This window comes from Ursus arctos, unplaced genomic scaffold, assembly GCF_023065955.2.
Source record: "Ursus arctos isolate Adak ecotype North America unplaced genomic scaffold, UrsArc2.0 scaffold_4, whole genome shotgun sequence".
NCBI classification, from domain to species: Eukaryota; Metazoa; Chordata; class Mammalia; order Carnivora; family Ursidae; genus Ursus; species Ursus arctos.
In genome coordinates, this window is record NW_026623056.1 from 25,116,409 (window position 1) to 25,144,123 (window position 27,715).

General features: G+C 36.8%; 1 protein-coding gene across 7 annotated transcripts in view; it reads right to left on the minus strand.

Moving 5' to 3' along the window:
* Positions 1–582: 582 nt before the first annotated feature.
* The window catches only part of ATP13A3 (ATPase 13A3), an 87,440-nt gene continuing 60,307 nt past the window's right edge, over positions 583–27,715 (minus strand). For 5 of the 7 annotated variants that reach the window (XM_048214968.2, XM_026496284.4, XM_044383203.3 and 2 more), the window contains 12 exons: positions 27,593–27,715; positions 27,430–27,509; positions 26,805–26,847; positions 26,604–26,713; positions 26,203–26,299; positions 25,200–25,272; positions 23,329–23,506; positions 21,638–21,825; positions 16,306–16,394; positions 12,824–12,904; positions 11,222–11,311; positions 583–4,033 (listed from right to left, as the gene is read on the minus strand). In XM_048214968.2, coding sequence (XP_048070925.1) covers positions 3,836–4,033; positions 11,222–11,311; positions 12,824–12,904; positions 16,306–16,394; positions 21,638–21,825; positions 23,329–23,506; positions 25,200–25,272; positions 26,203–26,299; positions 26,604–26,713; positions 26,805–26,847; positions 27,430–27,509; positions 27,593–27,715 — 1,350 coding nt within the window. In that variant the 3' untranslated portion in view covers positions 583–3,835. Of the gene's footprint in view, positions 4,034–6,305; positions 7,644–11,221; positions 11,312–12,823; positions 12,905–16,305; positions 16,395–21,637; positions 21,826–23,328; positions 23,507–25,199; positions 25,273–26,202; positions 26,300–26,603; positions 26,714–26,804; positions 26,848–27,429; positions 27,510–27,592 lie in introns of those variants that run through there. The other 2 variants (XM_057306570.1, XM_044383198.3) reach the window with 2 other exon arrangements.

Sequence of the window (27,715 nt, forward strand, 5' to 3'; positions counted from 1 at the left end):
CTACACAAACCACAGCGAATGCGGAGAACTCGGGACTCTAAATCTTCACACCACCCAATCCATCCCACGGCAGCCAGCCACATAGGCCACGGGAGAGGAGCCACGCCTCCTGGAGGACCTGTGATACTCAGAAAGACCTCCCATCCCAGCACAAAGGCCAACACAAATCCACCTTCTCAGGGGTTTCCAGCACCCATGGCTGGTTCCACAGCTTCTCTCCTTCGGAGAGCTCCTTCTGCACCCACGGCTGCCACTTCACTTCAAACTTACAACGTGTTACATGGCATTAGCTCTGCGTTTGATCTTCCCATCTGTTAACAGAGTATAAGCCTCTAGTCTCAACATTTCACGATTTTCCACTTAACATTTGGTTCTACATTGTAGCTAGTGAACGGGTTTCCACGGGATGGTCACACACATGATGTGATATATATGTGGGATGTGGTATTCATTCCCTTCAAAAATGCATAGTTGAAAAAAGGAAGTGGGAAAGTGTGAAGTAAGAAAATAAATCCAGAGACAGCAGTATTTGTACGGCTAAAAGGCAAACGAATGTATAACGACACAGGAAAAAAAATGTTATTTCATTCATTTAAATTTTTATTTTGAATAGCTTCAATCCAAAAAAGATTTCATAAGGTTATTTACAGTGCTGAATGTACAATTACGAATGTATGCCTTTTCGACATCAGGGTACCATTCTTGAGCAGCAATACAATTTAAAAAATATAAAGATGCAGTATCATTTCTGATATAAAGTTACTTAAAAAAAATCCAAAGTCTTAGGGAATTCACAAATCATAACAGGAAGTAACTATCTTATTAATTTAATGTGCACATAATTACCAAATTTTATTACATTAAAAATATGTGTAAATGCCCACAGACTGTACAAAAATTAACACCCCACATTTTGTCAAAAGTTCCCAACCACCTCCCACCATAAATATACAAAAACCTATTTTCAGATATGTCAAAAATCGCATGCGTGAGATCTTAGAATGTTTTCTAAAGCTTGAATTTTGCTCTTCTCTGGATATTGTATCTATAGCCATTTGGGGAACAGAATACATAAACACTGATATGTTATTTAGCATGCCTCTGAAACTGTGCAGTATCTTCACAAACATGGGAGACAAAATAAATACAGTGGAGACTGCAACAGTTCTGTTCAAATGCAAGTGCAATTTGGAAAGCTCTCGAATGTAAGAATTATAAAACTAATATAAAAAGTATTTCTTTTGTTGTTGGCTTAGCCACTTTTATTCAAGCATTATTTGCAGCATTGCTTTACAGCAGTTGGTGCTAGAAGATACAAAACATATAGTTACCACTATTTATATTTGAGGGGGGGGGAAACTTTAAACAACCCTGAGGGAGACACACATTAAAAATCTTGTTATTTATTTAAAAAGTTAAAAAGTTACATATCATTATTTAACAATTACTTTCCTGGACATTTCTGTCCTTTAAGTATGTGCATAAATAAAATTTAAATCGGCAATATTTATTAATCTTTAATACATCAAAATAAGATATGTACAGATTTTTAAATTTAGGTCTGTATACACTCAAATAATTTAATGTGAAGTTCAGAATCAAAATTACTACGTAACGGTGACGTACAGAGAGAGAACTCAGTCTATCTATGGCACTGAGTAGGACCCACACCTGGATTCACAGACATTCTTCAAATAACATTCTGGAAACCATCAACTGCAACTTGAACAACCCACCTTGTCTATGTTCAAATCCACCTTCCTACAAATGCTCTTCCACCTACCTAATAACCTCATTCCTTTGAAAGTAATATGGACAAATGAGATATAAAACCCTTATAAAATCTAATGTTAAAAAAAAGGGTGTAAAAAACATAGCTCTTTATGATCATGCTCTTAAAGATGTTAAATACAAACCAGTAACTGGATTTTTAAGCTGCTACTTAGCGATTACTTTAATTATATGCCTCAGTATTTAAATCAAAGAATAAAATTTACAATTCTGGGAAATCACTTAAGAATAATGCTTGTACATATTGAAAATGAATGTGAAAATTAGAAAATGATCAAGAGAGTAAGTAACTATAGAAAACAGTGCTAATTCACAGCTCAAGAGGTCTAAGATGCATAGCTTCATAGAATCATTCATGGAACAATTGTTCTTATCTAATGTGTATTAATATCATATTATACTTTTTGATGGAAAACTTTGATTATATTGTTGTAAGAATCATCAGTGGCAATAGCAGTAACAGTGATCCTGAGTGTAACTTACATTTTCCTATAGTTACCTAACATCATTCAGGTCTCTGCAGCATCAAAAAAGATAACCGTGTGGTGCTATAGTTCTGGCTAACATCTGATAAACTGGTAAATATCCAGCAGCAAGATAATGATCAGCTGGAAGTGGAAAGCACAAGCCTGCTACCAGTTAAGGAAGAACATAGGATAACATCACATAGTTTTAGGAGTTTAGTGTCCATTTTAGAGCAATATCAGTTTCCTCGCTTGTCGTAACTGTGGCTTTGCCAAACTGCTGGATCTTACCTAGAAACGCATTTTTAAAGTTACTTTAATTTTGTTTAAAATTTAAACATAACCAGACAAAAGAGAAAGGTGAAAAACACTTTTCGCATTTCTTTTGGCCCAATCAATGTCTATTCTTTAACTTTATTTCAATTTTTCTTCCTCCCAGAAATTTTTACAACCAAATAATGCTTCCCTGTAAGCATCCAATCTTAAATAGGTAAGCTCTGACCTCTGGCGCCACCTAATGGCATAAAACAAACTCACCAAGTTCATACTGCTTTGAAAAAATAGCACTCAAAACCACTCACTCATTTTTAAGCCTCATTATTGATAGGAGAGACATGTATCAACACTTAAACATTTCAGGAGGTTAAAGTCTAACTCAAAAACCTACAACAAAACAAAACAAAACCCAATGCACTATTATCCTATGTCGTTAATTGAAAACGAAGAAAATAAAAATATTTAAAATGATATAAAACCTGAGAGGAAAAAAAAGGTATGAAGAGATATATTAGACAGATCTACATCTACTGCCAAAAAAAATAATCTTCTTTTCCTAGTGAAAATGGTTCTACAACATTTAACTGAAGTTAACTGTACTACTGACAGCAGACATACCACAAGATCCATTTAATAGCTTTGAGGAAGGCAGTTGGAGCACCTTGCTGATTAGAAAAATAAAACCCAGGCAGTTTGTACAGAAAATATAAAACCATAAATGGAAATTACCTGAGTTATTCTATAAGCAACACCATAAAACTCCTAGGCTATCAAAGGGAACTGGCGTATGTATATATGGAATTCTTTGGAAGAAATTTTGGAATCAAATGAAAACAGGCTTTCTACCAATTTTCACTGGAGACTCATTAACACCCCTTTTATTTGCCAATCACAAATTTTGGGCTGGTATATAAATGAGGACTTTTTCTAATAAGGGGGTTGTGAAAATAAATTTAAATGGATAAACCAAGTCTCAGAAGCTAATGTCTAAAAACCTATCAAATATCAACTTTCTTCTGTACCCTCTATAAAGAGTATCACTGAAGGTAACAAGAAAATTCTGGAAATATATGTAATATGTAGTTACTGAATGAAGATACAGGACTTTACAGACTGATTATTAATTTGACGGGCCAATCTTTCTGTTTTGCTTCGTTTATTAAAAAAAGAAAAAAAAAGCTCTCATATCAGCTACTGTATTAGAAGGGATATAAATTGAAATGGTGCCATTCCGACACACAGGATCAGAATGTCCTAAAATTACATTCTCCTGCTACTAGCATACCACCGAGAGTGATGCATTGCTATGTTATGGTGATGATTTGACATGATCCGTTCTCCTTAACTAAAGCTTTAGCTTCTGTTGTTGTTTGAGGTTTTGGTGGCCATTCTGGATCAACCAAGAGCTCCTGAGCCAGATACATGTACTTTGCCTTTGGTATCTTCTTTCTACAGCCCAGGGCCCAGGACAAGCAGCATTTTCCCCACCGATCCACTGACTCCTAAGAAAATAAGGGGGGAAAAAACACTAGTAGATTAAGGTCTGCTTGTTTTTAACAAAGTCTTTTTAAAAGCATAATACATCAACACACAAAAATAAGAGGAAATGACTTCTGAGTACAACAAATAAGTGGAAAAAAAAATCCAAGTAAAAAGAAGTCAGCTTTCAATTATTTAGGAACATATTTTTTAAGATTAGATTTTTTAAATCATCAATGCAATTTCATTTTATTTAGTTTTATGTACCTATCCTCTTCTGTACAGGTACATTTTTAAAATAACCTGCAGATCTGGATTCTATGATTCTGTAACACAAAATATCAAATGTGTTAAGAATAACTTTAAACTATTCAGAAAGAAAACACTTTTAATATTTAATACAGAAAACCTCATATTCTATCCCAGATTATACCAGTGCTCCTAGCAATTCAGCCAGCTGATCATTTTTGGAAGAGGAGTGTAAAAATATTATTATTAGTATTAATGTCATCTTTCAAAAAATGAAGCATGATGAAAATATTGTTATGTCAAAATTAGAACTTAGATTATGTTTACTGTCAATCACTTCTTTTTGCACATTTTCATTAATATAAAAAATTTTTCATTTTATAATTATGGTTTCCCTGGTGCTCCACTACTGGAAAGACGTACACAGAAAGGTATAAATCAAGTACTATTTCTAGTATTATTTCACTATAAAAAGCTCTGCTGGCATTAAAATCCTTCTGCATCCCATCTTAATGTTTTTAATGAATGTGATCTTAGATAAATAATCTTTGAAGAACAAGGCAGTCCCTAGTTATTATACAAAAATGTAAATTCAAAATAGGCCCCCCCAGAATTTAACTGAAATTTGAGATAAGTAACACTGAAATAAGATAAAACTAAAATGACTATACTGAGACCTTAGTTACATTCACCTCTGAAGAACAGTCAATTTCTAATTATGCTGGCTGTTGCTCCTTCAAAGCAAAATTTTCATCCCAGGTTGTTCGGTTGTGCTGCCAACATGTAACTCCAGCTGCAACTAGGTTTAATCTCAACTGAAGTAACCTCACAAAATGAAACATAATAAAACGGAGACAGGCATTCTAATGTTGATACCCAAAATGGTATCATCATCAAGGAAAACAAATTTGCTATAACATGTTTTGAAACATGTTTCTAAATTGGCCAGTGGAGAACAGCAAAAATATTTTAAAATAAAAACTCTTTAAAACATTTAAAGGTTTTCTAGTTTATTCTATCAATAAAACACAATAAGCTGCACTGGTACCAGGAATTCACAGGCAAAAATAAGCTGTCTGAGGATGGGGAGGGGGGAGCGAGGGAGGGCACTAGAGATCATTTATCTAGTAGACTCTTACTGTCACAGCTAAATAGAATTATCATCACCTTAAAAGAAGTCTACAAGAAAATATCTGGCATTAGGATACAAAAGAGACTAGATAATAGGATTCTTCAGATGATCCAAATAACAAACACAACTGACCCTTGAACAATACGGGTTTGAATTGTGCAAGTCCAATTATACGGATTTTTTTTTATAAATACAGTACAGTACTGAAAATGTATTTTCTCTTCCTTATGATTTTTTAAAAAAGATTTTATTTATTTATTTGACAGAGAGAGCACAAGCAGGTGGAGCAGCAGGCAGAGGGAGAAGGGGAGGGAGAAGCAGGCTCCCCTCTGAGCAAGGAGCCCAACAACAGGGCTGGATCATGGGATCATGACCTGAGCAGAAGGCAGATGCTTAACTGACTGAGTCACCCAGGCGCCCCTCCTTATGGTTTTCTTAGTAACATTTTCTTTTCTCTAGCTTGCTTTATTGTAAGAATATAGTATATAATACACACAACACACAGAATATGTGTTAACTGACTGCTTACAGTATCAGTAAGGCCAACAGCAGGCTATTCGTTTTTTGTTTTTTTTAAAGATTTATTTACCTGAGAGAGAGAGGGAGAGAGAGAATGCAAACAAGCAGGGGAGCCCAACGCAGGGCTCGCTCTCACAACTCTGAGATCATGACCTGAACCGAAATCAAGAGTCAGGGGCGCCTGGGTGGCTCAGTCGTTAAGCATCTGCCTTCGGCTCAGGGCATGATCCCAGCGTCCTGGGATCGAGCCCCACATCAGGCTCCTCTGCTGGGAGCCTGCTTCTTCCTCTCCCACTCCCCCTGCTTGTGTTCCCTCTCTCGCTGGCTGTCTCTCTCTCTGTCAAATAAATAAAATCTTTAAAAAAAAAAAAAAAAAAAAAAAGAGGTTAACCGACTGAGTCACCCAGGGGCCCCAGTATTTAAGTTTTTGAGAAGTCAAAATTTATACACAGATTTTGGGTTGCACAGGGAGGGGGATGGTTAGCACCTCTAACACCTGTGTTGTTCAAGGGCCAACTGTAATTCCTTTCCACATCCACACGCATAGGCACGTACATAATACACCTTAATATTTACCTAAGAAGAGACTCACTACTTGGATCTATCTTTCCCCCAAGGTGTTTAAATTCTTCAACGTAATTGTGGAAAAGATCACTGTTCCTAAATCAATCTGAAAGCTGTCACTTTTTATTTTACAGCCTGTAGCACTATTAAAAGATCACAGGAAAAGGCTAAAGGTGAATGCTGACTTTAAAAAAAAGCAAAAACATATAGGTCTTGTCTGTCCAGAGGAACCGGCCAGGTTGAAGGGCAATGCAACAATGCACAGGAGGCTGAGTTAAGGAAAGTCACAGCCCAGCAGCTTCAAATTTAAGACACACACACACACCTAAATCCACTGTTTCCTACCTGTAGAAAGTGAGGCAAGCAATAAAATTAAAACTAATTTCATTGCAAACAGAATCACGATTAAATAGAAATCTTTTTACATTAAGGTGCATGTTTTAAAAAAAATCTTCATTTCCTTATTAAAAACAAGTACACTTGTTGTAATTTAGAAAAAATAAACTAAGTCCCAAGAAACACTAGGGACTCCCCCTTCCACTACAGTTAGAAACATTCTGTTCCTGTCCCTCACCTTCCCCAACATCATACACATAGAATACACTACAGGCAAGACAGGTTAGCTTACAAACACCAACATACCACATACATCCTCAAATACACTATAATTCACCGGCAGAGAAAAGAAAAGGTGCTACAGGCATGCTAGAATGAGAAATGAACCAAGGGAGAGAGACGGCAGCAAGAGAAACGCAAGCTCTGTGCCACAAGAAGGCGAAGAGCTGGAGCATTCCAGGGCCTAGAATGAGCACTCAGATCTCCCCAAACATCTCGGCGTAAGTCCCCGAAGCAGGAGAACACCACAGCTGTAGCAACTGGATCTTCTCATCAGCTCCCGAAAGGAATGGTTAACGATCAAGTGTACCCCTCCAAGACAGGTAAGAGGCTACCACAGTCCAGCAGAGAGATCACAAAGAACTTTCAAAAAGATCTACAGCTAAATTTCTCCTGCTTCTTAGACCATCCAAGCTGTTCATTCTAGAATCCCGATGTCAGTTTAACTTTTAGGGAATGTTTTCATGGGTAGCATGTAAAATATAAAGCCATGCTTGTGGGAAAATGTTGTAATGATACTGTGGTTTTCATAGTAGTCTTCTTCCATACCAATCCTGAATATAAAATAAAGACAATCAGAATTACCATTCTATCTAAATAAGCTCAAATAATATTCTAAGTGGCATAAAGACTACAGCTAATACTTGCTTTTCCCCACAAAAGGAAAACATAATCAGGCACAAATCCTCAGGCAGGATCAAACTACAGGATGACAGGATCCTAGGTCCACATCTACCACTAAGTGGCCTCAGTTTACCAGACATGGGATACGCACAAATGCTTCTTAGTAAGATAATATGCAGCACAGATCTTCCTAAACAGGGGTAAAAGCTTTATAGAAAACTCTCTTGAAATCAGAAACCCTGGGTTTCGACTCCCATCTCTGTCGTTCATTAGATGCATAACCTTGGCAAGTCAACTGAATGTTGCTTCTTTCTGTATGAAGTGAAGTTAGAAATACCTTAAGATTTGGGAGGATGCTGGAGGTGTTGTGCAGTGTGCCTTGTAGATCACCGCATATTTAGACAAAGTTATGAGAGATTTTCAGATAAGGTTCTTGACTTCCCAATCCAACTAAGACCTGGTGCCTAATCCAGGGTCTCTAGCTCTGAAACTTTCAACCCAACTCAATGGCCCTTGGGTGTATATGGTAAGGAAGGGAAAAAGAGAAATAGGGTTTTTCTCCCCCGAGAATTAATAGAGATGGTTGGGAGTCGCCGTCTGAGAAGATCTCATGCGATTCTTGGTAGAAAAGAGCACAGAGTGGCAGACATGGAACGAGAGTTTGTGGCAGAGCAGAATTACAGTGGCCGCAGAAGTCCTTGATGTAGCAGCTTACTCTCACCTCTGCTTTCTTTTTCACCTTTACCCGTGGCACTAGTGACATCTTGGGCTAAACACTCTTTGTGGTGAGGCTCCCTGCATGGCTCAGCCGGTTAAGCACCCAAATCTTGATTTCAGCTCGGGTCATGATCTCAGGAGTCATGGGATCGAGTTCCACGTCACGCTCCACACACTGAGCATGGAGCCTGCCTGGGATTCTCTCTCTCCCTCTGCCTCTACCCCTCCCACCCCCCACTCATGCACACTCTCTTGCTCTCTCTCTCTCAAAAAAAAAAAAAAAAAAAAAAAAGATAATAAAATAAAATAAAATAGAATAAAAATTCTCTGTTGTGAGGGGTTTGTTCTGCCTGCTACCGTAGGGTGTTTCCTTAGTAGCATCCCTGGCCTCTACCCACACTGCCTGCCAGTAGCAACCCCTCTCCCCTCCAACTGTGACAACCAAATAGGTCTCCAGACACCAGCAAATGCTGGGGTGGGGAGGGGCAAAGAGAACTGTCTCTGATTAAGAATCATAGCCTTATGGTAATATGAGTAGCTGATTGGTTCTTGAAGGGTCACAAATATGAATAGCGAAACCACATTACACACAGGAGTGTCAGAAAGTGTATCATTCTGTGCCAAAACATTACAAGAATTCTTATCTTTTTTTTTTTTTAAAGGTTTTATTTATTCATTTGACGGAGCGAGAGCACAAGCAGGGGGAGCGGCAGAGGCAGGCTCCCTGCTCAGCAAGGAGCCCAACACGAGGCTCGATTCCAGGACCCCGAGATCAGGACCTGAGCCAAAGGCAGATGTCCAACCAACTAAGCAACCCAGGTGCCCCTTCAAGAACTCTTTTCTAAAGCCAATAACTAAAACAATGCTTTCTTAATCATGACTACAGAAACTAAAGACTAACATTCTTGTCTACTCCGTGGTTCTCAGAACAAAGTGGCAAACATAGGGGATTTTGGAGCTGCCTGTGCCAGACCACTCCCTACCTTCACTCTCTCCTCTGAATACTTCAGAGGTAGGACTTCACATGGGAGACATAAACTCTTAAAAATAAGGAGGACAGATACTAACAAAGCTCCAGAGAAGACATTTAGCAAATGATAGAATTTTCTCCCATTTAATTTTGGTTGAAAAGTGAGGAGAAATTTCCAATTCAAATATTTAAAGGAGGCTTATGATACCCACTTTTAACTAAAAAGGGGTCTAATGCCTCCTCAGAACCTGCATTTCCTGTTTCAAGATTTTTTTTAAAAGTAATCTCTACACCTAACATTGAGCTCAAGCTCACAATCCTGAGATCAAGAGTCACACACTCTGCTGACTGAGCCAGCCAGGTGCCCTTGCATTTCCTGTTTAGACCAACACTTAAGAGAACTCTTCGGAGATGCTGAAAACTCAATGTCAATGTTTTCCTTGGCTGGGGCCTTTGCCAATACAAACATTTCATATGAGGACTGATATGAGCCAGAATCTACCCTCTGAAGTCATGTAGTGAGGTAACCCAAAGGAAAAAGACCTGGACCCAGGGGAGATTTAGCTGAAGGACGTGAGTCCCTGATACAGCTGTGGCCATATCACTACACTGCTTTGAGAAAAAGGAACTGAAGCTGAAGCCAGACTCATCTCATCGCTACCAAACTCTCATTCTTCATCATACAGCTGTAGAAAAGGAAACAGCACTCCATGGGACCTCTTACAAAGAAAGCATCTGGGAGATTACTCCGGGCATCAAGCCTGCTGAATTACCAAAATAAAGCTCAGGAAGTCACTACTTAGGTGAAAGAAGGCTAAAAATAAGTGAGTGGTCCAACTCAGAAATGCCAGGGAATCCTCCTGCACTCTGAAAGCTTTTCTCGTGCCTCAGGATGAGAGGAAGATTAAGAAATCACATGTAAAGGCACATCACCTACCTACAAACAGTCACGGGTCAGATGATGAGGTGGGGAGACACTGTACTGTCAAGTTCTCTACCCAAACGGGCTGGATCAGAGCTACAATGGTATTGGTTAAAAAAAATACGACTGACCTGACATATTATCTTGTATGTTGTGTGAGTACATACATATGCTTCTACAATACTCTATAACATGTATTAGTTATACACTGTATGACTGTCATGTTAGAGTACAGAACTACACTGCAACATCCAAACACCACGAAATGGGTTTTATTCATCTCTTCCTCTTCTCTTCTTACGATGGAGCTTGCATATCTTCCAAATAACACGCTACTGAATGGATCCAGAAAATCAAAAGTCCTAAGCCAGGATTTATATGAAGATATGCATGGTCTCTGAAAATTTTTCTGAAGAGAGACCTATGTTTGGAAAAGCCAAAAATCCACCCAAAATTAAGGCACAGTAATTGCTGACAAGAGATCAGAAATAATTCCTCAAACTTTTGGCCCCTGAACTCTGATTCATGAACAATTCCCATTTCATAACTATATTTACATGAATCCCATTTAGGTTCTAATGGGACTCATGAAAACCGTAAACACAGAAACCAGAGAAAAATGGAAAACTTAACTCTCACCACTGAGAATAAGACCTTTATACACAATGAAGATAAGGATTGGAATGGAAAAGAGACTTATGAAATTTCTGAAGTCCTGAAAAGCCTGTAACAAATGTTTGCCAAGAATTTTCTAGGACTCCTTACAGGGAATGACATGCCAGGCATAGGGAAAAAGGTTGAGGCAACACACAACAGAACACCATCCTACAGAAGGCAGAGCACACAACTCAAAGAGCCTAAACACACGTGAAGAATGGAGATAAGTGCTGATTTCCAACCTGTGGTGGCTGTGTGGTGGTGAAGCGATATTCTCCTTGTTTGTCTCGATTGAACACAACTTTCCAAAGGACCATGTCAAGGAAGAAGTTCTGAGAGATATTTCAGTGAGTTAAGAATTAAAAATGACTAAGTCATTCTTTATTAATGTGCACATTTTAAAAGGCTCATACAATGCTGCATCATTAGTGAAAAACATGACTTGGTTTTTATATAGACAATTTCTGTTAATATTTGAAAAGGATTAAGTATAACAACAGAACTTTTTTTTTTACAAGAGAACTTTTGTAACAAATATAAATCACCATAAAATTCTTGATAAAATGGGACCTCTAAAATTTCCACAAAATATGGCTTTTATTTGAATCCTTGGGTCCTTCCCATATTAAAATAATGCTTATAATCTGAGTCGTTTTTCTTAACAATGAATTATTTTCATTGAATTAACATAATATTAGTTCTGTATCTATAAATGAGTGACTTGATCAGAGTCCAACACAAATAATTCTTTTGATAGTGAGCGAGAATAATAAATTAAGAGACTACTAGAGGATTCCCCTAAAATTGTTTTCCTTTAAATTTTATTTTAAATAACATTTGCGTGACTTGAGAACTTATACCACAGAAAAAGGAAAGCTTTTAAAATACAATATCTTGGATGTGCTTTCTAGTGTCCATAAAATAGCAAAAATACTTTCCATGGACTTGAAAAGATCAATAACATAATATCCATGTTGCCCACTAAGGTCCAAATTTAAATACCAAGTCATCTTTTAGAAAGATAACAAATTAAGCAAAATTTCCAAGTCGAGAAGTATTATCACCAAAGTATACATATTTTCCCACAAATTACCTAATTTTAATTCAAAATCCTGCCCTATGAAGAAACCCTTCACTTAAAAATCACAACTGTATCTCCTTCTTCCATTTCAGATATTGCTACTGTAGGTGTGAATCATAATAGTTCTGAGAACAGACAAAATTTTATTAATAAGCAGCAAATGAGAACTTACTAGCTCCCTTTACAGAAGCCAACTTAAAGGCAACCCTAAAAGAATAACTATATAATATACAATGGATCAAAGAGGACTTAAGACCTCCAGAGGAAACTCAAAAGTAAATACCAAGGAGGAAGTTCCAGTAATCAGTGCCAGTAAGTTCACAGGGGTCATTATTTTATACTTTCAATATACTGTTATTAAAACTTACTATATTTCACGGAGAAAGCCCCCTCCTTCCTTTCCTTCCTTAAATGGAAGATTTTACTGTATATCACAGGTCTCTGGTGGTACACACCCACTCTGATTTCATACCACTGGTTTACTAGTTTAGGGACCACCTGAGCACCAGTCTTCTCCCCTTTCTAATTTTTGCTATCTCACTGCTAATTTTCTCCTATCTGTATGAGTGCAGCTACGTCATATCACTTAATATGACGATTATCCGTTCATGGAGAAGGTCAGAAGAGAGAGCTAACTCAATTTAACTAAAATGAGACTCTTTGTGGGCTTCCATAATGTTACCTGTCCTGTTCCCCCAGGACTATTAAATCACCAAGAATCCCAAAGCAGCAATGTAGCCATTCGATTATCTGAAGTGCTTACCTCCACCATGATAGATACGAGGGCATTGACAAGAACAATCATGAGCATAGTTATACGCCACTGATATGGTACACACACTATCTGTAAGACAAAAATTTTTAAGTTAAAATTGTAGTATGCTGCTGATATTACAGCATTATATCATGATTTCAAAATTTCCTGAGCCCCTATCACATACCAAGCACTTTCACATGCGTCATCTACTCGACCCTTACCATGCCACAACGTACGTCCACTCTGCAGAGGGTGAACCTCAAACTGTAACTCACGGTTAAAAGAATAGGATAAAGTGACTGAGCTTGAAGTCAAATCCTGTTTACTCAGACTCAAAAGCCCATGCTTTAGACTAGCTCATGAATTTCTAACAAATTCCTATTTTTAAAATAAAATCCTGTCATTAAACAATGAAGTAGATATTGATCGAATAATGAAGTATCATTCAAAACTCTATATACTGTTATAAAGACAAATTCATAAAAGAACTATACAAATCAATTTAACAAATACAGTCTAAGTTCTCACTTTAAAATCTGCTTAATTTCTAAAATCTAAAAAATAAAAGAAAAAAGTCCCATTCATACATTCACCTTTTAGTAAACAAATATTTACTGAGTACCTAAAATACTGTGCTAGGTGCAGAGAAGTGATACAATCTAATGTTTTAGAAAGACACCTGTGACTCCAAGCAAGAAAGATTTCAGGGGTAGAGACTCCTGTAGTGATCAAGACAAGAGATGATGGAAGTCAAAACTAGTGATGGGGGCACAAAATAGTAAATATATATTTGGTCTCTGTCTGACACAGAACTCTTAAAATTCTTGTAATTTCCTGAATGATGGTGGCAACAGGAACATTTTACCCAGGCTTCTAAATCCCCCAGAATTTCCTGGGGATCACTTTTTTTATTCTAATGAGGCTACTCTTGGTGGGTTCCTGGATAGCTTCAGGATGGGGGCTGGTCACCAGAAAGACTAAGCCATGATTAGAAGCTTGGAACTTTCAGCCCCACTCCCCCATCCTCCATGGAAGGGAGAGGGGCTGGAGACTTGACCATGATATGATGAAGCCTCCATTAAAAAAAAAATCCCTAAACTTCAGAGTTTAGAGAGCTTCTGGTTCGGTCAACATATCCATGTGCTGGAAGGTAATACATCCCAACTCCACAGGGACAGAAGCTCTTATGCTCGAGACCCTTCCAGACCTTGGCCTATCTGCCTCTTCATCTGGTTGTACACAGTACCTTTATTACAAACCAATAAACATTAAGTGTTAACCTGAGTTTTATAGCAAATTATCAAACCTGAGAAGGTAGTTCTGGGAACCCTGATTTATAGCTAATTAATCAGAAGTACGGGGTATTACCCAGGACTTAACAAGTATCTGAAGTTGGGGAACACTCTTGTGGGACAGAACCCTTAACCTACAGGGTCTGTGCTAATTCCAGGTAGTTGATATCAGAACTGAATTTTAAGACACCCAGGTGGTGTCCAGAGTTGGACAACTGGTTAGTGTGGGGCACGCATTTGGTGACAGAAGTACTGTTGAGCAGAGGAAACAATAGATTCCCTTTAGGTGGCAAACGGGATGGAGTAAAGCTAAATAGATTCAGAGTAAGAAAACAGAGAATCTAGCAAAGACTGACTATGCAAAGAAGACAAGGACAAATATACACATTTCTGACTTGGATAAATAGTGGTACCAAAAAAACAAAGACAAAAGCAGGGTTGAGGGAGGACATGAGGATAAGCTTAGTTATCAAGATGCTGAATGAGAGAACTGAGAGGTGAACCATGCATTTAATATTCAGTATGTCAGTGGATAATCAGTTCTAAAGCTCAGGCCAACACAGAAGATACTATGGGTGACGCCAGCACTATAGATGAGCTCATCCAAATGTACAGAGTAACAGGAGGGAGAAGAACAGAAATGTGTGGAACACTAACATTTCAGGAAAGGAGGAGAGTGTGGAACCACCATGGAGAATAAGAACAAGGAGTCATAGAGGTAGGAAAAAATCAGAAGGAAGTACAGTATCACAAAATTGTAGAGGGAGTCTCAAGAATGATTGCCTGGCTCACTTGTCAAATACTGCTGAGTCGTCAAGTAAGGTTGGCGGGGGGAGGGGAACTAAAAGGACAAGTCCACTGGATTTAAGAAAAAAGTTGTTAATGGCCTTGGTCCGGGCAATTTGATTTGACTGGCAGGGGTAGAAGCCAAACTATTTGATTAATGTGTGAGAGGTGAGTCGAATGTTGCACACTTTCAAGAAATAATTTGGCTGTGAAGCAGAAGACATATATGGCAGGAGAGAAACAAAAATGGGTTTTTATTCTGTTTTCTTTTGCTTTTAGTGCTTATCTAAATCCCTCAATGAGGCACGTGGGGAAAGAGACAGGCTCATTTATACACTGCTGGTTAAGACTATAAACTGCCCAACCTCTTCAAAGTTCAATAACACTGCTGCTTGTACCCGAGATAAACCACCCTTGAACACAGGAAAAGACTACAAACAACCTAATTATTTTCCAACAGAGGATGGAGAAATGAACACAAGTATACTCCTATAATGGAATACTATGTAGTAGTGAAAATGAAATGCATGTATCATGGACGCATCTAAAAAATAATGCTAATGGGAAAAAGCAAGTCACAGAAAAATACAAACAGTAAGATGCCATCGTCATGCAGGTCAAAAGCAAGCAAAACTCTCTCTATGGCTTCATACAGCATGGTAAGTGTATAATGAAAAGCAAGACAATGAGGTAAGAAATTAGAATAGTGGTTCCCTCAGGGTGTTTGGAGAAAGGTACACTATAGTGTACGCCTTACTGGTGCTGGTAACGTTACCTTTTTTAGGTTGGAAAATGAACTTGTGGATGTTATTTTATTGGTAGTACGCTTAACAACTTAAATATGTGTGCAAACTCTTCTATACAAATCAAGTACTTCATCATTCACTGAGTTTTTAATGAAAAGATGAACTCAGTGGACAGTGAAGAGGCAGTAGGTACAGACTATGCAAGAAGTAGGTTGAGAAAGGACAGAACTTTGACAGGGTCAAAGTTTTTTATTTTTAAAGACCAAAGAACATATGTTTGTAGACAAGGAAATGGAACCAGAAGCAAAGACTGAAGAAACAGGAAAGAAACAAGATATCAGGTAGACTCAATATAAAGCTGCTGTTTGATTATGTTCTTTATTCTTTTTAGAGTATATTTGGGTTAATATAACTGCATCTTAGAAAATTCAGAAAGAAGAGATACTGGGGAAAAAGATCTTGACAGTTGAATCTCTGTCCCCAGTAATATGAGAGCAAAGGAGAGGGGTAGATCGAAAGCCTTAGGAAACGTCCAGAAGCCCCACTTGGCTGTGTAAGTATCAGGTAATACTAATGTGTCGTTTTCTATTACTGTCTTACTACTGCTGTCCTACTGACTATCACCCTCAGACAACCAGTAGTAATTGATGTGCTGAACCCTTACCTGAAGAACCTGGTCAATAGAGGCAACTGGATGCAACATGATGAGTAATATGAAAACATACAAAATAATCACAGACACAACAAAAAAATCTGAAAAAGAAAGTAAAACAATTAAATTAGAAGTTCCTTTAAATAAAAATGCATATAATACAACTGGCATACTGGCAATCCTAAATTTGGTTTTGAATACAACTATTTAGGTTGGTGAAGTATAAAAAGTGTGTGTTTTATGTTATTTCCTTGAGTACAGTACATCATTTAGGCCCAAAGAATTCATTTACGTGATACAAAAATAATCAGCATTTATAAAAATAAGAGACAGCCCTTCATGGACATTTATTTCTATTTTTCCCAGACAGCTACTTTATAAGATAATCAAGCCCATATATAATTCAAAGACAGGAGACTAGACTATGTAGAGCAAAATGAGATTATCATTTAAAACATGTATGCAATAATTACTGTTAACTATAAAAGTACTGAATAACATTTACTCCCAGTATTAGGTATGTTATAATCCTAAATAGAGGCATTCTAATTTGACTATATTTCTGTTCAGAGAATCCCACTTTCTCAATGACTTCCTTTGTAAAAATATTTCCACAGAAAATGTTAGCTAAAACCCAGAAACTGAGCTGATTTACTATTTTATTTTATTTTTTTTAAGATTTTTTATTTATTTATTTGACAGAGATACACAGCCAGCGAGAGAGGGAACACAAGCAGGGGGAGTGGGAGAGGAAGAAGCAGGCTCATAGCGGAGGAGCCCAATGTGGGACTCGATCCCGGAACGCTGGGATCACGCCCTGAGCCGAAGGCAGATGCCTAATGACTGCGCTACCCAGGCGCCCTGATTTACTATTTTACATGTGGGCTAACCTGATTGCTGCAGTAGCTAGGAATGGTAAATTCAATCCAGTAGTACTTTACATTACTTTCCTAACTCAAAAATAAAACTCCCTGCTCATGGCCATTTTGTTAACTGTGTACATACATGCATACATTTGCACATATACAAGCACACTCTTTTGTAGTGAGCCTTAAGGCTCATAAATTTCCCCATTATAATATTGATATCCCCCAACATTTTCCCCTTTTTTCTTTGGCCTGGATATTTATTTACAAGATCTTATTTGAAGTCATCTTGAAACTTAAATTTTAATAATACCATGTAAAACAAAATTTTATCATAAAGTCTTCAGATTGGGTAAAAAAAGTTTATATCCTATTTTATGGACTGTAAAAGAGGGATCTCATACTATTTTTAAATGTAGGAGTCATTTATAAATATAAACAGTGGTAGTATGTCAGTTCAAAACCATAGGCCAATATTTACTGTCCTGTAGAAATAACATATTATATAGTTATTGTTTTATATATATTAATATCCATATTCACTGTTCTAACAACTTAGGCTGGAAGTTATATTAACATTCATGCCAAAGGGGGGAAACTTTTATTATGAGTCAGTCACTGACCAACAAGATGAAAAACCTGGGACCCACGTTACATTTTTAAAAACTTTTTTTCTTAGATATTTATTTTTAAAACACACTCCTAAACTGTAAACAGGAAATAAAACATTCTGTTGAATAATGTAGCAACCAAAGCAATATGTAAGTTAATTCAAATAGCTGTTGTGGTCAGTTAAAGAAAAAGTATTTGGAAAGTGCTAGTTGGAAGTACAGAAACACACAAAAGACAAAATCAGAAAAAGGACAAGAAGAAACGATCAGAATACAAATGCCAGAGAATACAAACAGAGAGACATGGAGACGGAAAAAGTTGTTTCAAAATAGTAATAGCCCATATTGAATGCTTTCCAAATCTTACTGCATTTTTATAGCTATAAGCAAAATAGATTTGCAATCTAGTTCCTGACATGCTGCCAGAATACATTTTTTTTTTTACGCAGGCTCACAAACTTCTGTTACATCCACCTCAACAGTGTTTCTCAAATTTTCCTGTCTCTCTCCTAGAGCCACTCCCTTTGATCACATCTCTAAAAACCTGCCAAGATTTCCTGTGAAGCAGAAAATAAGTAATTAAACCTCTCCTTTGTTTAGCCAGGGGAGAAAAAGAGGCACTATTCAAAAGAATCTGACAGGGACGGTGCATGGCTAGCAGATGTATCTAAACATTGATATGAAAAGATCAATAGAGAAACCAAGAATGGGAAACTCAGGTATTCACTTTCGAGAGCTATGGAGTTTCTAGTAGACTGTGCTCTCTGCTCCTAGACTGTCCTGGCATTGCTACTGAAGTACAAGTAATATTCTTCAACAGAGGACAGCCATCAAAACAAATTCTGTGTTGGTGGTGACTGGAGATAAGGGAGAATGTTCCTTAAGTTAAAAACTTAGATTCTACCACAAAGCTGCGTGAACATGAACAAGTCCTTAGGAGTCAAAGTATTTTAACTAATAAGATGGAGATATGATGAGGATACCATAGGAAAGAGCAGACTTGGTCCTTAAAACACGAAGCATTTGTAAATTCAAGTTATGATTAAATATGACCCAGCTTATGGCATCACAGATTTGTTAATGATACCAGATGGTTCTGATGGAATATGGCATCAAAACCAGGCACCATAAAGGATTTCCTTTATATTCCCCTTAGTATGTGACTCACAAATGAAACCTTACATAGAATAAATAAACCTACAATACTCATTCATGACTTTGATATATACTTCTCTTGCTGTTCCTTCCTCAAAAATATGAACTGGGGTCTTCTGACCTATAACCACAAGTTTCAAGTCTTTTTATTCCTAACCGTGCTTCCTAACTCAGTTTCTTATCTTTGAAAGGCCACCTCATCCTGCAGGGCCTCTAAGTATCTGCTCCGACCAATTCAGGCATGGCAGAGGAATAGGGAAAATGCACAGACCCTGAAGAGGAGGAGATACTGGCAGTTCAGCCGTGATATCTTCACAGACTGAGAAAGGGCTTGGATGTCACAAGCAGGAAGTTACAGGAGGTAAGTAAGAAACAGTAGCAAAAACTGAAGCCAAATCCCAAGAGATCACATCTAGTTAAATGACACTGTAAGTCCATATCATCACGGCCCCTGAATGATAGCATGGTCAAAGGAGAAAATATAACTGGGCTGAGCTAAAGCTGAGAATGGGTCACCGCAGACTGAAATTGTTTGATTCAGAATCCAACCAGTAGAAGAGAACAAAAACATTCTGACGAGAATGCCTGAAATGCTTGATTGAGATTAATTTTTAAAAACAATCATCTCAAGATAGGTTTACTACATTTCACTGTTTAGATACAGAGAACAGTAACCAGCAAGTCATAACAAGAACCTTTTCCTGTCAATTCTAAAGGAGATAATGAAAAGGTAATGTCAGCTCTAGTAAAGCCTTAACCCTTCCCCATTCGTTCTCAGCTTCATTTATATGCTTCACACTGTATATTACTTTATACAGATAGCCTTTATTTCTGCCACTTTTTTTTTCTACTTTTCTTTCTTTATTCATCAGGAACTCCAAGATTAAAGGGCTCCAATGACAGACTAAGAGACAAAACCTAAAATTAGCAAAATACGTTTATGTTGTCTTTAGTGTTCCTATTTTATTTTCCAGGAGGCATGTTTTAAGACAGCGCGCACTTCTGTTTATCCACCAACAAACACTCCACAAGCTGCTTATATTCAGGACAAAGGTTTTATGGTTATAGTTTTGCTAAAACACAATTTTTAATACTATGTTTTAAAAAAAATAGTCCAGTGATCAACAACTGAGTTTATTCAAGTCAACTTGAAATTAAATGGGAATACAAAATATCTTAATACACAATTAAATGGGAATTCAAAGCCTTTAATTTTTTTTTGAAGTTTTCCAAATAATACAAAAGATACATTTTAAAAATTAATAATCTCTTTTTTTAACTGGAGAAGCATGGATAGGGTGGATTTACTTAGATCTCTAAAATTAACTTTACTGACATGGCTGTCTTGCTTATCAAATAGTCTGAACACCAGTTTTCTTATATGAAGAAAGCACTATTCTCTGGTACATGTTTTGGCTACCCTTGAGCATGCTAAATATTTCCTTGAAATTTAAAAATATGGAACTAAAAATAAAACATGTATGTCAACTTTAATTAAGTTCACTTTTACTAAAGTTAACTTTACTTAAGAAGTACTCTTAGAAGAAGTGATTGAGCTTCTACGGAAGGCTTTCTGTCCCAAAGCATGCTTCCGATACGGCTCTCAGTAATACACTTTCTACTTATTAGATAATATCAGGGTTTTTTGTTGTTTTATTTTTCCCAAGATCTATTTATTTGGAGGGGGGAGGGACAGAGGGGGAGAGAGACAAAATCCTAAGCAGACTCTGCGACCCAAGGCGAAATCAAGAGTCGGAGGTTCAACCAACTGCACCACCCAGGCGCCCCAGTATCAGTTTTTTTTAAAAAAAGAAAAAAGTAAAACCAGATTTCAATATCACTGATACTTGAACAGTCTTACCTGTCCAAAATAGAAAGTAATAAAATGTGACCTACAAACCACATAGTGTAGAAGAATAAATGAAATCTATGTGAAAATGCTTTATAAACTCTGAGACAGATGCTAGCAGTTGTTACTTAGGCCTATGATATACCGAAATCTGTGACCGGACAGTCTGACGACAAGAACACTGACATTTCTTTCTAACTATAGCAAAAGAATGACGACTATTCGTTCCAAGATACTGCAAAAATCTAGTTCTTTATGAAAAAAATTAAGTTGTCCCACATAGTAATTAGTATATTCTCAATTTTTGAAAAATTAGGAATTTATATGTAGTAACTGATTTTTTCCCGTAAACCCTAATTTTGATCAATCAAGATGCTATTTCCTACTGCCACAGATAGATGAGTCACAGAGGCACAAGACTCCATTCTACTGACCCTTTCAGCAGTGGACGCAAAGGTGACACAAATGAAGAATTCCAGGTACCAGTGTCAAAAATGACGAAAAAGACAGCTGGCACTGTGCAGACCACCCAGAAGCGAAGTATAATACCCACTGTTCCCACTGAAGAACCTCTGTTCCTGTTTCTAATTCTAATTCTGTCTGCAATGGGCTGTAAAAATAAAAGCTGGAGCCAGAAGCAATAGGATGTGAAAACCAGGAATGTTTAGAACTGGTGGCTTCAATTTTCAACTTTAGAGTGGCAGCTACCACGAGAACAAAACAAGACAGTAAACATCTAAATCACTAGGTTCACTCTATTTGTGAAGACCTGTTTCACTTTGAAAGAACAGTTTTAACTCTACTCCTCTTACATTATTTTTAAAGAAAGGAAACATGATAAAAATCACAAATGCCAAACTTACAATTCTTGTAGCAAGGCTGCCTGAAGGGTTTTCCTTTTGAAAAGGCAATTGCCACTATGAGGTACTGAAAACTGGAGATAAAAAACACTGTGGTATTTTCATAATTTTGTATATTATGTGTATCAAGATCGGTTTCATTGTACAAATGTGAAGAATTCCAATACAGGCTTCCTGTTGTATTACAAGCACTAGAACACAAAACATTTTTACATTACTAAATACAATAATCATTTTCCAAAAGAAACCAATTTTACCTTAACTGTTTTGAATCACTCGCATAACAGAAATGAGGATTTTATAGGAAAAGATCCAACAATATCAAGGTAAAATCTATAGAACAGGCAATAGAGTGTTAAGGGTCTCTTCTTAGTCACATTCCAATCAGTTAAAAAAACTAGAAACTTCTTATTTAACAGGCCCCTCTTACTTTTTAAACTTGGGGATGAAACTAATATAACACTATATGTTGACTATACTAGAATTAAAATTAAAAAAAAAAAAGAAACTAAATTTTGGGAGTAATTTGAATATAGTAAAGGTTCACAGACCTTAGGTGTGACTCTAGCTCTACCACTTTTTAGCTTAACTGAGGAAATACTATTCAATTTCAAGCCTCCATTTCTTGACCTGTGAGGGTGGACACCACCTGCACCATCACAGGGTTTCTGTGGGGAATGAGTAGGATGACTCGTGCAAATGCCTGGCAAAGCACTTAGCACTGAGATGCCTTCACTATGCTCTGGCGATGGTGTTCTCTCAGCCCTACTTCCGGGTGGGCAGAACTGTCAAACATATCACACCCATCACTAAAACATTAACTACATAAGCACAGGCAAGTAGTAACAAAATGTTAATCTGCTACAAATGAATTCTGGAAAGCTGCTCCAGAACAATGCCATCTATTCCTTTGCATGTGCAGTGTTTATATGTACATATAAGCAAACATTAATGTTAAATTTCTCAGTTTCCTAAAACTTTAAAAGACAACTTGTTCCCTTCGTTAAGCCAACTATAAATTAATGTTTGCATCTAAAAATATAATTCTACAAAATTACCTCAGTGACTAGCTTACATGTTTTTTGCTGTTTTTTTTTTTTTTTTTTTTAATTTAAGTAGGCTCCACACCTAACATGGATCCCACTGTGGGGCTTGAATTTGTGACCCTGATATCAAGACCTAAGCTGAGATCAAGAGTCAGATGCTTAACTGACTGAGCCACCCAGGCACTCCAGCTTACATGTTTAACTAATTAAACTGATGTTATCATAATCTGTGACTGATAGAACATTCTACCCATAAATACGAGAAGCACTTAGTGTTTTACAAGTTTTTTTAGGTTTTAAAATGTCATTTCCTAAATTTGGGGTAGAAAAGTTAAGACGCACAAACATTAGAAGAGACTATTGATTAATTTCAACTTTCTCATTTTACAGATAAGGAAAGCAAGGCTCAGTAGCTAATTAAGAAATTGGTCCGATATCCCCACCTTGGTAATGATTATATAGAGAACCTTGCCTGACCATCTTTCTAAAAATAAAAGGAGTTACCATGATATAAAGTCAAATATAGGCCAAATAATTTAATTGTCAAGCTGCCTGCAAACGTTTATATAAATTCTAAAACTTATTTTTACTATGCATACATGTTACACACATTTCACAAAGATTTTTAAAATGGATTGACCAACTTACTCCGATTGTGGGTGCCATACTTCATACCAAGGTTGCTGCTTGACCCAAAAAAACCCCAAAGATTGAAATCCAATGCAGATGATGATCTGAGACAAAACGGAGAACAGAAGGGCTCCAGATATAAGACCTGAAGGTGGTCTTTGTGCCACAAGTTCCTTCCAGGCAGGATTTAAACTCACTATATTGAGGAGGAAAAAGAGGAGAAGTTTTTATCTAAATTAGTTGCTATATAATACATAATCAGATTCATTTAGGAACTTATATTCGTTTTTGTCTAACAAATCTTTAATACAAAAAATGTCCAAAACCCAAGCCAGATGTCATACATATTTAAGTCACCTGTAAAAGTAAATAATTTAGGCTTTTTCAAAAGTGCCTCACAAGTACTTTTACATTAGCCTACTGAATTTCAGAGAAATACTAGTACAAGTAAAAAGAATACTAAACATAAACATATAAACTATAACATTAATTACCATTCTTATATGTCTAAGAATTTATTTCTGAATCTTTAATTGAAAAGCTATAGTAAAAATAACTTATTTCTTCCTCTTATGAAGACATTAAGACACACACACAAAGAAGACATTAAGAAAGGTTGAAAGCTATATAAACAGTAACCAAAAAAGGCTTTGATCACTTATTAAGGTGATGTCCACCAAGTTTCTCTACTATAACATTTCTGCTTTTCTCTTTGTAATAAATTTATAAAAAGATAGTAAAAATCCTATTCCTCATTAAACTTTCACTCACTAGTTTTCGTATCCCCTAAAGACTAACTCACTGGTTCTCAACCAACATGATTTCGCCCTGCAGAGAACATCTGGCAATGTCTTGAGATATTTTTGGTTGTCAAAACCAGGGGCGTGTTACTGGCATCTAGCAGGTAAAGACCAGAGACGCTGTAAGCATCCTCTAATGCAGAGAAAAGAAGTATCTGGCCTAAAAGGTCAATCAGATCAGAGTCTTTCCATGGTCTAAGCCCATCATTCCTTCTATATTTATTAGTTTGCCTTTTACTCTAAGGAAGAACTTTCTCTTCTCTCCCTACTTCTAATATGGACTTGTGAATTTTTATTTGATTAAACGGGTCATATCTCATTACATCATTATTTATTTTGATACAATCACCAAGAGTAAAATAAACCAATATCTTCTGTCTCCTCATATACTCTACCTAGAACATGGTATCACTCTGCCATATTCCTGCCAAGAATTCATAGCCTGAGTCTAATGAGACTACGTCGACGAGACAAATCCATATAGTTGGTTTCTCTTCTCTCATAAATGTCAACATCAAGATGCCCCCCAAAAAGGCTGATGTAATATTCTGGATTTAAAAAGACTAAAGTGAGGGGGCACCTGGGTGGCTCAGTCGTTAAGCGTCTGCCTTCAGCTCAGGGCGTGATCCCGGCATTCTGGGATTGAGCCCCACACCAGGCTCCTCTGCTAGGAGCCTACTTCTTCCTCTCCCACTCCCCCTGCTTGTGTTCCCTCTCTCGCTGGCTGTCTCTCTCTGTCAAATAAATAAATAAAATCTTTAAAAAAATAAATAAAATAAAAAGACTAAAGTGGGGCACGTGCATGGGTGGCTTAGTTGGTTAGGCGTCTGCCTTCAGCTCAGGTCATGATCCCAGGATCCTGGGATGGAGCCCCGCATTGGGCTCTCTGCTCAGTGGGAGAAAAAGATGGAGAAAGAACAATAAAACAACTAAGGCAAATAAAAACAACTGGTAATGAAAGAATGTATTTACAGGAAATCTGAAGAAGTATCCACTGTATTATAGTTACTGATATAACTTTACCAAAGTTCAATGAGTTACATCAGAATTTTATATGCTTTTAAATCAATAATAAAGCAATTTACTCACTTGTAAATACCACTACCAAAATGATTGCCAGATCAATGAAGAGAAACTGGAAGTCTCCTAGGTTACTTAGGATCTACAGAAGTAATTTTTAAAAAATAATTAGTTTTCAGAAACTATTTTTGTACCATTTTCCCCTGGCTTTAGATTTTTCCTCCTTGGTTTTAGTCTCCCCACTCCACACCACCCCCACCAATAATGAAACTTCAAAGTGACATCTGAACCTGCTTAAAAATTAAAATACATTTGCCTTTGATATTAGTGAAATATATATTTGCAAAGATTCAATTTATTAATACAAAAGGCATCTCCTAAAAATTCATTCAGTAAAAATCTTTTAAGTTTTGTGGCAAAAAGAAAACACAAATTTTACTCACAACATTCAACACTCCTGGAAATTAGTATCTCGAAGCTTCCTAATACCATCTAACACCGTCCCTCCTGACCCTGTCTACAAATGGTAGAGAGGGATGGCTTCACAAAAACTCCCTGGGGTGTCACTACTGTTTGTTTTGAGAAAACTCTAAGTGAGAACACTTCAATTATTAAATCTGATGGAGTACCTATGGGCATCACTGTTTATACTTTTTCTCCAAATGCATAAAGTCCTATAAACTACTGCTGAAACATCTTTCTCATTCTGGCCTTTTTCTGTAAATGTATAGCAGAGTTAACTACAAATGTGAAATATGTCACAGCTTGACATTTTGAAGAGTTCTAAGGTGCCTAATCTGTACTAAAGGCAAAAAAAAAAAAAAAAAAAAAAAAAAAAAGAATACAATCACCTTTTATTCACAAGGCTTTAGCCACAGTTGTCAGCCTTGAAGAAAATGCTATTCTAGATTAATGAGATTTTCAATCTCCTACTCAAAATATAATAAACTAAAGGAAAATTTATAGATGCTAGTTATGTAAGTTCCATAATTAGCGGACGCATACATACTCAATTTTTTGGTTTAAATGTCTTAACAAAAGGACCATCTCTTTAAGCAATGTCGGTACTCACGGAATATAGCAGAGTAACACTGAAGTACTGTATAATGCTGTACAAAGCCATAAATTTAAACACACAGAAAGAAGTCATTAAAGCAGCACGGCCTTCCCTGTGAAAACAAATGTTGACATGTGAATAAAGGCATTCTGAACTCCTCTTCCAAATCACAATTATATCTTGACATCTGAACGTCAACACTCAACAGCTACAACAAAGCATTTTCTACCAAAAGAACTAAACCAAAGCAGAACTGAAAGAGATGAAGAGTAGCTAACCTGTTGCTAATGAAGTTAGATGTCGAAAATACTAATATATCATTACAACAAATTCATATTAATTTCTATGACACTGTTTTCCTATGTTATTAGATCACGCCACAAAGAGATAATGGGAAAACTTTCAATCTGTGCTACCTGATAAGGTTTGGCACACAGGAAATACTAGGAGTTTTGGAGGTAAAGGGAGATGCCACTGAAGCCTCGAGCTCTGATAACGAAATGCCTCCATGTGCCCTCTTCAAAGCCTAATGGTTTGAAGAAGAAAAGAGGTTAAGTTTTGTAAATGGTCTGACTTAGGCTAAAGAAAGAACTATAAATCACAAAAACCATACTTACACCACAATCATTTGCACCATCACCGCACATCCCAACAAAGTAACTGAGAAACAAAACTTACGTTAAGATTTTGATTACTTTTTTAAAACAAACAACATTTAACTTAAGATTTCTCCAATATGTTATTATGAAGAGCTAACAAACCGAGACCTCCCCACTGGAACTAATGAATCTTCTTATCACAAAGACCACAGGCATGTCGCTTTGCAAACAGCACCAGCTTGCAAATCAAATGACCTGGGTTACTGTCCCGTTTCTGTCACAAGCTGGGCAAATCAGTTTATCATCTGGCATCTCAATTTCGTAATCTTTAGAGCAAAGGTCTTGGGCCTGTATGGTCTTTAGTAACCTGCTTTTAAGACTAAAGCTTAAACATAATTATTTACAGAAACTATGACGTCACCTCTACAAGCTGAGTAAATGAACTCTATCTTACAGATATTATCTGGAAAAGGAATTGTGGATACTGTACTTGAGCTAAATAAATGAGCACATGAGCCTCTTTTAAAAAGGCACTTTAGAGTTCTCACCTGATAGGTGACAATTCTTTATACATGAAATGTTAGTTACTTTTGTTTTGAAAATGAAACTAAAATCCATAAAAATAAAAAAAAACAATACTTACTCTACATTTTGCAATGCTTCTATTAATTGTGTTTTCTGATCAGGTGCCATACGAGCAAACACAGTGCCATGCAACATCAACTGGAAAAAATATGAATTTCTTTAAAATATTGTTTGCAATATATTCACGTGAACACATACATACACAAACGCAAGTCACTAACCTTAGGAGCAAGGTCTTGAAAATGTTCTAGTATCACTGAAAATGATTTTCCATTCATTGCAAAATGATAACGAGTCACCTGAAGATCCTCTAAGCTATCATGGACCAGTTTAATTGGAATAGC